The sequence below is a fragment of the Megalops cyprinoides genome, chromosome 1, assembly GCF_013368585.1.
Source record: "Megalops cyprinoides isolate fMegCyp1 chromosome 1, fMegCyp1.pri, whole genome shotgun sequence".
NCBI classification, from domain to species: Eukaryota; Metazoa; Chordata; class Actinopteri; order Elopiformes; family Megalopidae; genus Megalops; species Megalops cyprinoides.
Window position 1 is genome coordinate 23,716,374 of NC_050583.1, and position 13,674 is coordinate 23,730,047.

The following is a 13,674-nucleotide window of genomic DNA, read 5'->3' on the forward strand; positions in this document are numbered from 1 at the left end:
GTACTTCCGATGCCTGCCTCGTAGTTTCTCCCTTGATGAAGATGCCCCAGAGTCCGACGATTGGGTAAGCACAGAGACCCGGGACCTGTGAATCACATGGTCTTTACAATTAACTCGAGCTCTATTATGAAATCGCTGTGACCCCTGTTACTAGTATTAGCAAGATGGCGTGCTGAAGCAGTCTCGCGAGAGCCAATAAAATTCCAGCAGCAAATCTGTGAGCTCGCGACCTCCCTCCATTGGAAAAGATCTTGCCCGAAAGAGAGAAGGTAGACTCTGGGACGTAGTAACAGAAACAAAACACATTTATGATCAAAATCTTTCGGCAAGACCGCTCACCACCGCTCCCCATTCATGGCATGTTTCAACGGGGAACCCAGAGGATCTGAATTTCAAATCAGAAAATCCTTATCAAATAGCTTGCAGATTCAGGAGTGGGAATTTCTCTAGCGTGCTAGCCAGTTAGCTGACTAGCTGAAAAGCAGGGATAAACTTCATTAAGATCAACTGCTACGACCTGGATTGTACCTCCAGTTCATTCGTTCTTGTTGTTTTACAAATGGGATCAGTTCTTTACCTCGTGGAGTCGGAAACTTCTGAGGTTGACGTTGCAGCTAAATATAAGCGATTGTCTTGTTTACCGACAGTACAATAGCTAACATTATTTATTATCGAACTAACGTTAGCTAGCCAGCTAGCTAATTGCTATCGGCTTTAAACAGGCCATGGACTAAACAGCGATCATTATAGAAAGGTCGCTGGTTATCGATACCTACCTACCAGTTAAATGCAGAGGAAATCAGAAACTGTTAAAAAGGTTAAGTACATCTAGGTAAACTGAAAAGTCAACGCTAGCTACGTGTAAACTAGCAAAGTAAATGGAGCTTGAAACATTATATGGATCATGTATTGGATCGTGAGGCCATTGTTCCAAATTGGATGAAGATCTGTGAAGATAACAGGATTGTCCCGTCTGGTATCATCGAATTTTGAAGTATTCACATTTTAAAGTGAACAGTCAGTAGTTAGATAAATAGCTAAAATGTCTGGCGCAAAAGAGAATCCTTGCAGAAAATTCCAGGCGAACATTTTCAATAAAAGCAAATGCCAAAACTGCTTTAAACCCCGGGAGCTGCATCTTTTGACTGATCAAGATCTGAATCAGGTAAATAATGACATTGATTGTGGCTACATTGTTGCAGTGATTGTCCTTGTGGCGTCTGACAATGGTAGATAGTCTACGTAAATTGTAGCGATCCTAATGTTAACGTTACTTAGCTTCGTTAGAGCTCTGAAATCTGTCAGTTTGCTATTGTACACTGTAGAAAGCTAACAATTAGCGAGCTACACAGCGCAGCTAAGAATCATTTTGTTGTTAAATGTGAGCTGCATTACACACATTCAAGTTTTCCTCTACCCAACAGTTAGTGCTTTTCTGAAAACTTTATCCTGGGTTGCATCTGATGGAGGATGTTATCCATGATGCAGCTGTTTCTGGTTGTTGTCCTCGCCTAATCAGTGAGCAATCGCAAATCAATTGATTCATGACGGTCGTAAAACAGCGACACAGCTATGTATATGCACTGAAGCTCTGCAAGATTCGTTGTAAACTGTGAGAAATAAACATAAATGTACGTGAAGAAAATGTGACACATTAACTCGATTCGATGGGAGTGTTAGGTCAACCGAAATCCTTATCTAGAGTACTGACTACTAGACTAGACTACTGTAAGTGTAACTACCCTAACATTTAACAGGCTGGAATCTTCCGAAGTAGCCTAGATGTATAATAGGTCCGGTGCTGATTTTATTGTAAAAATGAATTGTATGTTTTTGAATAAGTTTCAGTACTATAGAAGATAAAACACGAAACGATGATAGATCTTTTTGACGTCCATTGGGATTTTTTTCTGTGAAATACGCCCTGTTAATCTATCCAGTTTGTTTCCACACTTCTGTAAGAAGCGACATGTCGCTCGCTGAAGAAAAAAAAAATTAAAATATTCCTTTACGAAACAGTTTTGTGCTGACTTTTCTCAACATTCACCGTAGTACGTGTCACATTAGAGAGGATTTCTGCTGTTTTTATATTTACAGGCACCATTATAGCCACCAGTGTAGTATTTGTTCATTGATTTATAATTCATACACTTGTAAGTTTGCCACTATCAATATGGGGAATGTCACACCCTACTAAGACTATTTACCTTTAAGTGTTGCCACCAGAATTAAGAGGTTTCTGTAAGATCTAATTTCATGTAGAAGACTTGTATGTTGTTTCATATTCTGTTTACTGTAACACCCATGTATCCAACCAATACAAAATAATGCAGTAATAGAAAAAAAAAAACAGGATTTTTGTATATTGATGTACATGTAGATGTTAAGTATTCATTTCAGAACCTTTATCATCTGTGCCTTTAGTTAGACAAAGATATTTCTGTATGTAATGCCTCAGTACTGTGTTTTTCAGAAATGTTTTTAAGAGTGCGCATCCAACATAGACTGTCGTATCAGTTTTCCTACAGTGCGTTAAATAACAAGCAGAATATTGCTTACTGAAGAAAAGATGACTGTTTCTCAGAGTCACCAAAACGTCAGTTATCTGGAATTTAGATTACATAGAAGTTAATGAAAATGTATCCAATATAGAGAAGTTAGTTTGTCTGAAAAGGTCTCGTTTTTTTCCTCTTTTGTGTTTTTAATTTATTCTTCGGTCTATTTCTTGTAGTACCGAACAGTCCAGACCAGCTATTACAGAACAATGGTGTGCATGCTGTTAAAACTTCGAAACATCAATGTAGATGTTAATATACACCATGTCTTCCTTGGCATGTTCACAATTACTTCCAATGTTTAAAACATTTGTGAAGATAGCCATGCCCTTAACAACACAATTACGAAAGGGATGCTAAGGATATCTAATTTGCTTGGAAGTAACAAAGACATATTGTGTAAGATAAATAATTATGTATGACCAACTGTGTGCGTTATTTGAAAAATTTGTGAGCTGAAGGAGTTTGAACACAAGTAAAATGAATGTTGTCTTTGTGGTGGAAACTCGAAAATAGTTATTATTGTAAAATTCTGGCATCGGATGATTGCTAAGCACAAGTGTAACCTGTTTAAATGGTAATATGTAAATGTTTAAAAGGTCCAATTTTACTGCAGATTTTTCTGCTCGTAAAGTTATGTAAGATTGAAAATGACTAAACTTTTAACAGAAGAACCTTGCAAGGTTTGCAACATCGGTGGTAGGATGCCACCCCTTTACATCAGTAGTTCTGTTTTTTCATCTTTTATCACTAAAAAGAGACTGAAGAAACTCCCTAACTGGATCTTGATCACTTGGTTCATAGCTGCATTTGTCTATATATTCAGATCTCCTGTTCATCAAATATGAAGATACATGAAGGTGGATTTTGCTATTGATGACTGTTCTTCTCAAATTGTCCCATAGACAGTGTACAATCCTCAGTTTTCTGTTTATAAAATATAAAGTTGGGAGCTCTTCATTAAGTTATATTGAGCTTAATGAATGCTCAGGGAGCTTTACATGTTTACAGTCAGTTTATAGGGGGAAGTATCTGTTAAATTAGTAGAAGCCAGAACTGAGCTTGCTCTTTTGAAGTAGATGACAGCATTTATTGGGGGGACTGCCCTACCAAAATCTTTCGATAAATAAACAAACATCCTGAATGAACAGACAAAGAGGGGTATAGGCCTAGCTATTTATATCCTGAACGCACTAAAATTTTGAATGAGAGGAAGCCTTTCAGACCATTAGTGCCTGTTGTAGTTCCTTCTAATTGATCCCATTTGCTTAATCCAGACGGTCCTTTGAAGGATCCCAGAGAAAGCAGCCAGCACATGGCTTAAGAGCTGCAAGGCAACGTCAGCAGCCCTCAGTTAAATGTTGTGCAGCCTGTATGTGATTAAGACAAGTTAACCCTTTCACACCCATACTCTTGAGTCATCTTTTTGCATTACATCATTCACTGATTCTCCTGTGTCAAGGAGTGTATGTTCAGGACGGATGCGTTGTCACGTAACTTTTTTCACACATATCTCTTTAGGCTGAATAACTGCAGTAACAACCTTTACTTGGTGCTGTTGTGTATTTGTTCAGATGCACACTTCTTACCAGAGCAGGACACGTCCGATATGCAGAAAGAATAAAACTCACTAGAATTTCAGTGAGTTTTACTAAATCGAAGCTGTAGTTGTTTTAATGCAAGCGTGGTAATGTGTGCTTATTTGTTTTTGTTTTTTTTTTTTCTTCTTTCATCAAACTAATCACATTCACTTCAGGCAGAATTGATATGCTTCACAAAACAAATGAGAATGGTGTCTTTATTCCTAATTGTGTTCCTAGTAAGCAAAACCTTGAACTTTTATTGCTGAATTCTTATGATGATGTTGCTGTTATAACTTCAGAAACTGACATTTTTTGTAAACTCTTTTTACAACATTCTCTTCTTAAACTTTTACAAAACAGGCTGGGTTTTTTTGAAAGTTACCTCCCAAATAAAATGGCACCTTTGCTTCTTAGCTGTCTCACCGTAGTTCATGTCATTTGTGCAACCGCTGCTAGTAGTCAGCTACATTTCTCATCACACAAGTTAATGCTTATTAGCATAGTAAGTTTTACTTTTCAATATTTTCACGAGGACAGATTCTTTCATTGGGACCAACTTCTAGTGGGACACATTAACTTAGTTGTTGCTTAGTGTGTGAAGCTTACCTGATTGAGAGCAGAAAGGGAAAGACACAACCATATTTGGGTGATGAACAAGAGCTTCGTGGCTCAAAAGGGGTGTAAACAGACTTGTGTTCTTTTTATTTCATTTCCATCCTTAACTGGTTTCACTGCCTTCACCAGTGCAGTCTTTCTTTTTAGTGTTCTTATAAACTCATTTAACTTGCCCCGATTCAACCATCCTATAAAGCAGTTATCCTGTAACCTTGAGTGAAGGTAAGTTTTGCATATTATATCGTCCTCCAAAAGCTAAACCTGGGAGGAACTCCTTACCTGTCATTACTTTACAGTCTAAACTTAAGTAAACATTAAAAAAATGTTACAACTGCCCATGTTCCTTAAGTTTTACCATAAACTGGCTGGGATAGCAAGGAATTTGTTCTGTTTTTGCCTTACATTTTGTAAGGCAGTTTTCCATATATTTATCCTCATTATCCATATTCACGCTACTGCCAAGGGCTCAATGGACTCAGAAAGCTGTGTGTGGTTCATTAATTTGACAAAGGTCATCGTTTTGCACAAGTGTAAGTCTTGATAGGAAAAAAGAATGACAATATCTGTATGTGAAGCTATAAACCAGATCCTCTTTCACAAAAAAGGAAGATTTTCAACTCCTGGAAGTCTGCATTGGTGAAATATGGAAAGAAGCCCAAACAAAATCTTATTACTTTATCATGCATCTCGCTGCATGCTTGGAAGTGAACGTAAATGAAAATGTTGTGAATGACTATTTATTGTGTTGGTTAGCCTTTCACTTCAGGCATACTTTGGTTCTTTGGTCTGTGTTCTGACCAATGGGAGAAATGTGTTTGTTGTGAAGGCACAATTTATTTGTGCATTTGTGTTGCGGATGAGTTTTAAATTGACAGCCTCAAATGTACACCAGATTTAAGGCATTGTACCAGCTAATGTAGTCACTACAGCTTGAATGTTTTTTTTTTTTATTATTATTATTTTGTGGATGCGTTGATTCAGGGTGCCTGTAATTTCATGTTGCAGAGGTTTAGATCATCTGACAAATGCTGCTGCAAAGAATATTTTTTCCCTGCTCTAGGTTGACAGGTGTACTTCCTTGCTTATGGGGATTTGGACTGAAATCCTCTAAGTAACAGAATAAATTCATAACTGTTCATAAATTTGCAAAGAAGGGCATGTGCTTGGAAGTTGATTAGGCTCTCAAGGTTTGATTTTCCTTGTGAAAAGATTGTAAAGCAGTTCAATTTAAATGATAAGAACAACCCCTCTGTATTTCACTTAGTACACAACTTACAATCAGTTATTTTCATGTTGTACCAAGTTTTTGTCATCAGCTACGATTTTTGATTATGTTTAGTGGTGTGGTTCCTACACTGATGAAAATTTTCCTTTTCATGGAGAACTTGGGAATTGTATTTTGGTCATCTTATAGTGTATGATGTAAGCTTGTTTGTAGTGGTCTTTTTGTTAATATTGAAGTCTAAGGGAGATAAATGATTTGGATTTGCTAATATGTGCTATATTTTGGGAATTTGTTTCTACCAGTACTTAGAATAAGGCTCCAATATGTAATCTGTTTTTAGGAATGCATTGTAAAATTGCCTTGATCAAAACAGCTGTTTGAAAGTGCTGTAACTGAAGGTCTTTTTGTGTTCCTACACTAATAACCCAGATCTGTACTTAGAGAATCTACGTCTAAACTGCAGGACAGCATCACTGGAGTAAATGGCTAAAATCTGTGTGGTTGGGTATGTCCAAAGGTTCTGTGCCAAGTTTAAATATTTTAGAAATATTAATTCTACTATACTTTAAAAATAAATAAACATCACAGTTCCTGTGTGCTCCTCAAAATAAACTGTTGCTCTGCTGCCAACATATATTACCTGCCACACAACTCCACTCCTTTTTGCCCCCCCCTTCTGTGCTTCATATTTGGGAGCAAGGACCTGCTGTGAAGGAACAGCAGTAACATTCTCAAGGTATAATCTCACAAATTAATTTAATTCTGATGGAAATTCATCACAGCACCCCACGCAAGTCAAATCCTATGTTTACTTGACACAATATGCTATTACAGCTAGGTGTACTGATGAGGATTAAAGTAAAATGAATTGAAAAATAAGTATCATTGTTTGCACTCTACGTTTTGAGTGTTATTTTCATCAGTAAAATGTATTTGTTTGTCTGGAACATGCAATCATACAGAGTGACCTACAAGGATAACATGGCATGAGCCATTTAATGCATATTACAGGAGCAGCAAGAACAGGAATGAGGACAGAACAGCCAGAATTACTACAAGTATGAAGTTGAAAACCAAAGTGAAATAATGTAGAAGTAAAAACATTGTAATTAACAATAAGAGCAAGATGCTTACATCATACTAAAGTGAATATAGAGCCTCACAACAATGCATAGGCACAATGTTATCTCAAATTAAAATGTTTGTATGGTACCAGATAATAAGTAATTTGAACTTGAGTCATAATATAGCCTGCTCATTGTGGCTGACAGTGATCCGATTGATTTAACCTGGCTACTTTCTCGTTTAATAAAGTGTCCATGGATATAGTTCATTCAGTTTGCACTCGTAGTAAAATTTCATCAGTGTTCTTAATAAGAATGCATAGCAGTTGAAAAATGAAGGAATGTTGACCTGTTTCACCCCTAAACCCTTTACCATGTCCATGGCTTGCATTTTGAAATGAATTCATCATTACTTTAGTGCGTTTGTCAGTTTAGAGGAATATGCCAGGAAGTCAGATAGAGAATGATAGCTTGCATGCCCATTGGTTGCTACAAGGATCTGTCAAAGTGCAGTGCTTATAAAGACGAATGACATGTCTGTCTTTTGTGGTGGGGATTGTCAAGCATTGTAAGGTTAAATTAAAATATTGCAACACAGGATCTTCCTCAGTGTTCAAAGTTAGAGTTCTCCTGAAGAACATCTCATTAAACATGGAACCCTTGTGATACTAAGTCCTGGAATTCACTGTGCTGACAAGGTCTTGTATTTTGTAAAATTCTTGAACTTTCTGTGCAAAAACATGAGCAGAATTCTGAAAGTGTGTCTGTAATACTTAATTGAGGTATTTGACACGTTTATACAGTGATTGGTTTGTAGAAGTTTCTGCTGCAGAACAAATTGCCTCCCAGGATATTGAACGTTTATAGTAATGTATTGAGTGATCAATACACCAATAATCATTGTGACAGTGCACATGTGCGTATGTGTGTGATATATAAAGCTGCTGTAAAAAAGGAAAGATTTTTGCATTTTCAAAACTCTTGAAGTTGAAAAGTAAAAAAGACAGAATTTTCCTCTCCACATGAGGTCTGATCAGAGCAAACTTCCATGAATCTAGAGCAGATTATCAATGGGGTAGATTGCTATGGCTTTATTATTGTCAGTATGTATGTTAACTGTCTCTCACGTCCACTGAGTAACAGCTATAAGCTCTGCGGTGTACAGTTTCATTAAGCTAGATCACACTATTTACGCGATCATCTTTGTGGTTGCGAGCTTGACTTGCTCACAAGTGCCGTGAATTTACTGGAAAGGACTGCCCTTTGATAAGCTGCTAGTGGTCTGAGATCTGATTTGACATAAAACATACAGCACATTACAATTGAAAATTGGAAATAATTCTGTTCTGTTTTCCTCATTGGATGAAAAGTACAATCGTGACCTTCTGAGCAGTGATGGGAGATCAGACCCCACAGATCTGGGATCGTTTTCTTCAGCAAGAGTGCTAGAGACAGAGCCTGTGCTTTTACAGGGGAGGAAGTGGAACTGAGGCCTCGGAGGTCTTTGTGCTGAAGCCCCCACAGCTGGCAGAGTTTCAGAGCATCCAGGTCCCTCTGGGGATGACTCACACACGCTGACAATGAACACAGATTTGAACAGCCTTTTTCAAATGGCAGGCCCAGACTGAGTTTTTGTGCGAGTGCCTTTACTTTATGATGCCTGTTACTGTATCACACTGAAGTGCTGCGCTCTCTCCCAGTGCACATAATTTAAACAGCTCAACTGATTGGCAAAGGGAAGATTTCTTTTTGTATTTTATTTTTATATAAATGAGCCAGGGGCTGAGTGCTTTAAAAAAAGTGACTAAGCACATCTGCAAGATTTAAATGTGTGTAGATGCCTAGATGCTTCAAAATGGTTAAAAAAATGGCTTGCATTAACAAATTAGAAGCTAGGGAAGAGAACTATTCTCTTTCTTCACTCTGAATCAGCTTGCTAATTTCTGCTGTTCACTCCTGCAGGCACCATGCAGGAACCTTCAGTGTACAGTTTTTTTTTTTTTTTTTTTTTTTGCCATGTGCTGGGGTCCTAAGTGGAGTCATCTTTTGATTGTTTTTCCATACTGTCTTCAGTCTGTTGGTAATTATAATTTGGGCAAATGTCTTGATCTGAACCCATCTTCCCTGGTTGAATAATAGGCCAGACTTTCTTGGCCCAGCACTGTCGAACCAAGAAAGAAATAGGGAGAGGATTTAAAGTGGTGGTCCAAGATCAGTCGACTGAAGTGAATTAAAATAACCCGTATTGTATGGGTAGGCCCTTAAGTGTTTTTACTTCATTGTTTCATGAGCAGAGGATGTTACTACAGCGGAGTGACATTGCTTTTCCAGGAAGTGTACAAAAGCATGGAGGATGAATAGCCTTTGGGGGGTGAACAGATGTGCAGCACAGTAACACAGTATTGACTGCAGACATTATTGATTGGTTATGGCTTTCCTGCAGTGACAAATGTTTGTAGCTCATTTTTATTTCTTAAGGATAGTGGTCTTCCTGTTGTAGAATTTGTGAATGCTAAAAAAAAAAAATCCACAGCAGCGGCATTCACCAAACGCAGGGCTTTTTGTGAATGCCACTGCAGTGGCTTTTTTTATATGTTCTCTTGTTGGTGGTTTGTGAGTTGTAGTGCGATGGGCCAGGCTTTTATTTAGTTGAGAAATGGCCCTATAAAGTCGTTTCCTCGGGCCTGTTGCTGAGCCTCCCGAGGATCAGGCAGACTGCGCTGTGGGAGAGGTGGGAGGCAGGGGATGATGGCAGCAGAGAAAAGATTGGGGGGGGGCTTGTGAAAGGAAGCGTGGTTTGGGAAAGTTGAGCAGAGTTTCCCAGAGGTCGTTCCTGGCTCTTTAATTCCAGCGCTACCTTGGGGGTCCAGTGTCAGCGAGGCCAGTAGAGTGCATCCAGGGGTGAGGCGGACGCAGGGATAAAGCGGCCCGCAGGGAACAGCCCAGACCCCGAGGCCTCTCAGCCCGGGAGGAAATTGAAAGTTAAGCCCGATGCCGAGGGGAGGGCCGCGGGGTTACGGGGGACGCAGTGGAAAGGAAGCCGACTTGCAATGTGTGGAGGAAAAGTGGAGGGGTGTGTCTGTCCTCTCCTGGAACCTTGGCGCTCCAACACAGCGCACGCAAAAGTCACAGCTGGACCTCTCTTTTTTTGGAGGGGGAGGGGGGGAGCAAAGAAGCACACACTTTCACACAGGATAATAACAGCACTGTAGATTTTCCACCATGTTACAGACTATTCCACTACATGGTAATAAAATGGAGGCTTCTCACCAGACAAAAGTTCAATACATGTGACCGTATCTTCTGGAGTTTGAAATCATATCTACCGTATATATAAAAAAGTGTGTGCTTGATGTCACAGGAAAGCAAATGCTTGTCAGTATAAAATTTTTTTTCCTTTAAGTCAAGGTAATGTTTCCGTAGGCCACAGGACATTATTTCTTTTTTTCACATTAGTTTCAAAAAACCGTTTTGCATTCACCTTTCCTTCGCAAGATAGATGGTGTCTGCAAGCTTAAACAAGAAATTATTTAATTTACGATTAACCTGTAGCGGCATGGATGAAATGTAGTATGATTATTGGTCGAGACACGAATTATCTTTTGACAGATCTTAACTGCAAGGAAGACACTTGGCAGATTTTCTGTAGTTATGTGGAAAAAATTATGGGACTTTGACAGTTGCATGTTAATGTTAGCGTTTCAGCAGACAGATGCTCAGCTTTATTGAAGTGCTCAGGGCAGTCATTTTAAACAGCCCGCCGCACCTCTACTTTGTGGGAATGTGTCAAAGATTTTTTTTCCATCTGCTGAACTTTCATGTGCATTGACTTTGGTAATTGCCTTTCTCAAATTGGTTTCTCAAAGGCAGACCGTCATTGTTTACAATGATGCCTTTGAATCAGATTCCCCAACAGTTATTTCCACCAGTGAGACAGCCTCAAAACTACTTATGTAACCATGCTTACAGTTTTGGACTTGTTGCAATTAATTGTTGTTCATAAAGTACACAGACGTTGTGATGTTTTGCTTGCAGCGAAGAGCATGAGCGACTTCATGCTCAACATGGGTCTGTGTTTGGTTTCCTGGGTATATTGCTGGGAAGGCTTGAATTAATTTTCTTTTACTGTGCCGAACAGCCCAATTACATCTGGACCTCAAAGGGCGTCTACCCCCCCCCCCTTCTTTTCACCATTTCTGTTTCCCTCAGTTTTAACAATTGCCTAAAATGCTGTGGTTTCTTTTGCAGGCCAAGCCTATTTATGGAGGCTGGTTGTGTTTGGCCCCGGAGGGGACGGATTTTGACAATCCAATGCAGCGATCCAGGGTAAGGCCATGGTTAGGGATTGGGGACTACAGTGTGAGGGTGGGGCGTGATGTCTTGTAGCCTATGGGTCATAGGTAGCCTGTGCAGCTCTGACTCTGTGACCATAAAACCAGCTAAAGATTAAGAGGAGGACCTGGGCAGTATTTTAACTTTCAGAGTGTCCATAATAGGATTTGAAAGGATTGTTTCAGGGACCTCTGTCTCAGAGCACGATGGGAAACTTGGAGACAGGATGCTTACATGCAAAGGACCTTTCCCTCTTTACCTCTGAGATTTACCTCTGAGCTCACTGTTTGTGTGTCGGTGCACAAGATGCCAAACATCATACCACATTTATTTAGATGCATCCAGTAAATGGGGGACCCATCATTGTAGAGGTTTAAAAAACACTAAAACCATACTTATTAAGACTGATATCTTCCTGTTGTTTACATATGTTTTTGTTCTGTGGGTGTGCTTTAGTGTATGATATTCCCTTCACAAAACATGGCTATGATAACAGTTTGTTTTATCTGACATTGATAATATGTTTAGTTTCATTAGGATTTTCTAAATTCAAAAATCGGTAACTTTGTTTTGATCTCTGCAGAAATGGCAACGGCGATTCTTTGTCCTGTACGAACATGGCTGCTTGCGCTTTGCTTTGGATGAATCGGTAAGCAGATCACATTTCGTCTGATCTTTCTGAAGACATGGCATTGCTCTTTTTTGGGTAACTGTTCCCATTACCTCAAATTATGCCAAATCAGCATTTGCATTTCTCATGCTCTCTTACAGTTTGCACCAAAAGCTTTTCTCAATGTCCCAACATCAGTAAAACTTTTTACTGTTTCAGTCAACCCATTTGAACAGAGGTGAACTGCAAAATAGTTTAATACAGGAAACCAAAATGTCTAGGCACATTTGTTGACCTGATATTTTTATTGGCCATTGAGTGTGTTCTTTTTTCTGAAAAAGATGGACGTTTTTGGCTACATTATAGTTATACAAGGATGATACCTTTTAGTGGTATCCTCAAGTGGTATCCTCATTGAGAAACATTCAACATCCAGTCCTCAGATTCAGAAGGTCAGTTTAAGAGCTTCTGAATCTTCTTCATGTTGTGCATGTCCTTACACTTTTACATGATACGATGTACCAGTATAGCCATCTAGAAACAGCAGGCTTGTTTTGCTGACACAAAATACTTAAAAATTGTTTTGCTAAATATGTGTGCACTGTTTCCAACGAACAAGTTACGTCTCCCAAGACGCTAAGGAACTGAAACAGCAGTTATGCAGAATGGTGTGAGAAGGATGAGAACTTCTCTCCATTCTTATCTGTGAAGTGACTGTTTGAGCCATGATGTGCTCAGACCGCCCCACCCACATGTAGAATTTTCCTGCCACAGCGAGGCTGTAAACAAGCCGATGGGGAGAAGGAGAAAGGAACCATTGAGGTGGCGAGATCGGCGTCACAGAGAGTCGGGGCTTACGAGGGCCCAGTTCGACCCGTTTGTTTCGCAGGAATGCAAGCTGGGTGACCAAATTAGCCGGCTGATCTGCCCGAAGATTAGGCAGTTTGTATGTAAACAGTGCAGCCCTCACACTGACTCCCTGTCATGAAGATTGAGTGGTTGAGGCCCTGGCGTCGAAAGCGATGCATCGCTTCTCCCTCTCCTTTCTCCCTCCCCCCCTTGCTTTCAGGGCCTGCAGTGGCTCATCCTCCAGTGAGGAGTGATATTCAGCATGCGCCATCGATACTCGCTCAGTGTAAAACAACTTTTCCTTCCTTTGTAATGGCTATTAAAATGCTGTCAGCTGCATTGTCTTTGCAGTCTTTTCATCTGCTCTGGGAACAGTCAGAGGAAAGCAGGGAAATTAGGTCAGGGAAACAGCTTCTTTGTGCACCCCAGAATAGTAACTCTTGCACGTTTGACTGATAAAACATGTTGGAGAGTTTAGCCCACAGGGTTTGCTTGTGATGTTTGGGCAATTAAACCGAAACAAACAAGCAAAAAGAAATAGATATACCCCATTTATTTGTTCACTAATTTCTAATTCCCCGTAATGATTGTCTGATCTTAAAATTGTCTTATCCAGATGTGTCATCATGAGAGAGGAGGTAGATAAGGGTTTTTCATGTTCTCCTTTCCCCATTGTTTTCCATCCAGTCTGTGAAGTAGAAATGGTGGTTGTTGTTATTTTTCAATATTTTTCTGAGACATTTACTCTGATTTGTCATATCTTGAGAAGAGTTCTCATGTGGGAATATGTTCCAGGATTGCTAAGATGCAATATGGTGTGCAGAGGTATTTTGTTCACATT

General features: G+C 39.4%; 1 protein-coding gene across 6 annotated transcripts in view; it reads left to right on the forward strand.

Moving 5' to 3' along the window:
- The first annotated feature begins 253 nt into the window (after positions 1-253).
- Positions 254-13,674, forward strand: part of LOC118793255 (myosin phosphatase Rho interacting protein) — a 50,734-nt gene continuing 37,313 nt past the window's right edge. For all 6 annotated transcript variants that reach the window (XM_036551362.1, XM_036551386.1, XM_036551369.1 and 3 more), the window contains exons 1-3: positions 254-1,165; positions 11,291-11,368; positions 11,958-12,023. In XM_036551362.1, coding sequence (XP_036407255.1) covers positions 1,043-1,165; positions 11,291-11,368; positions 11,958-12,023 — 267 coding nt within the window. In that variant the 5' untranslated portion in view covers positions 254-1,042. The remainder of the gene's footprint in view (positions 1,166-11,290; positions 11,369-11,957; positions 12,024-13,674) is intronic.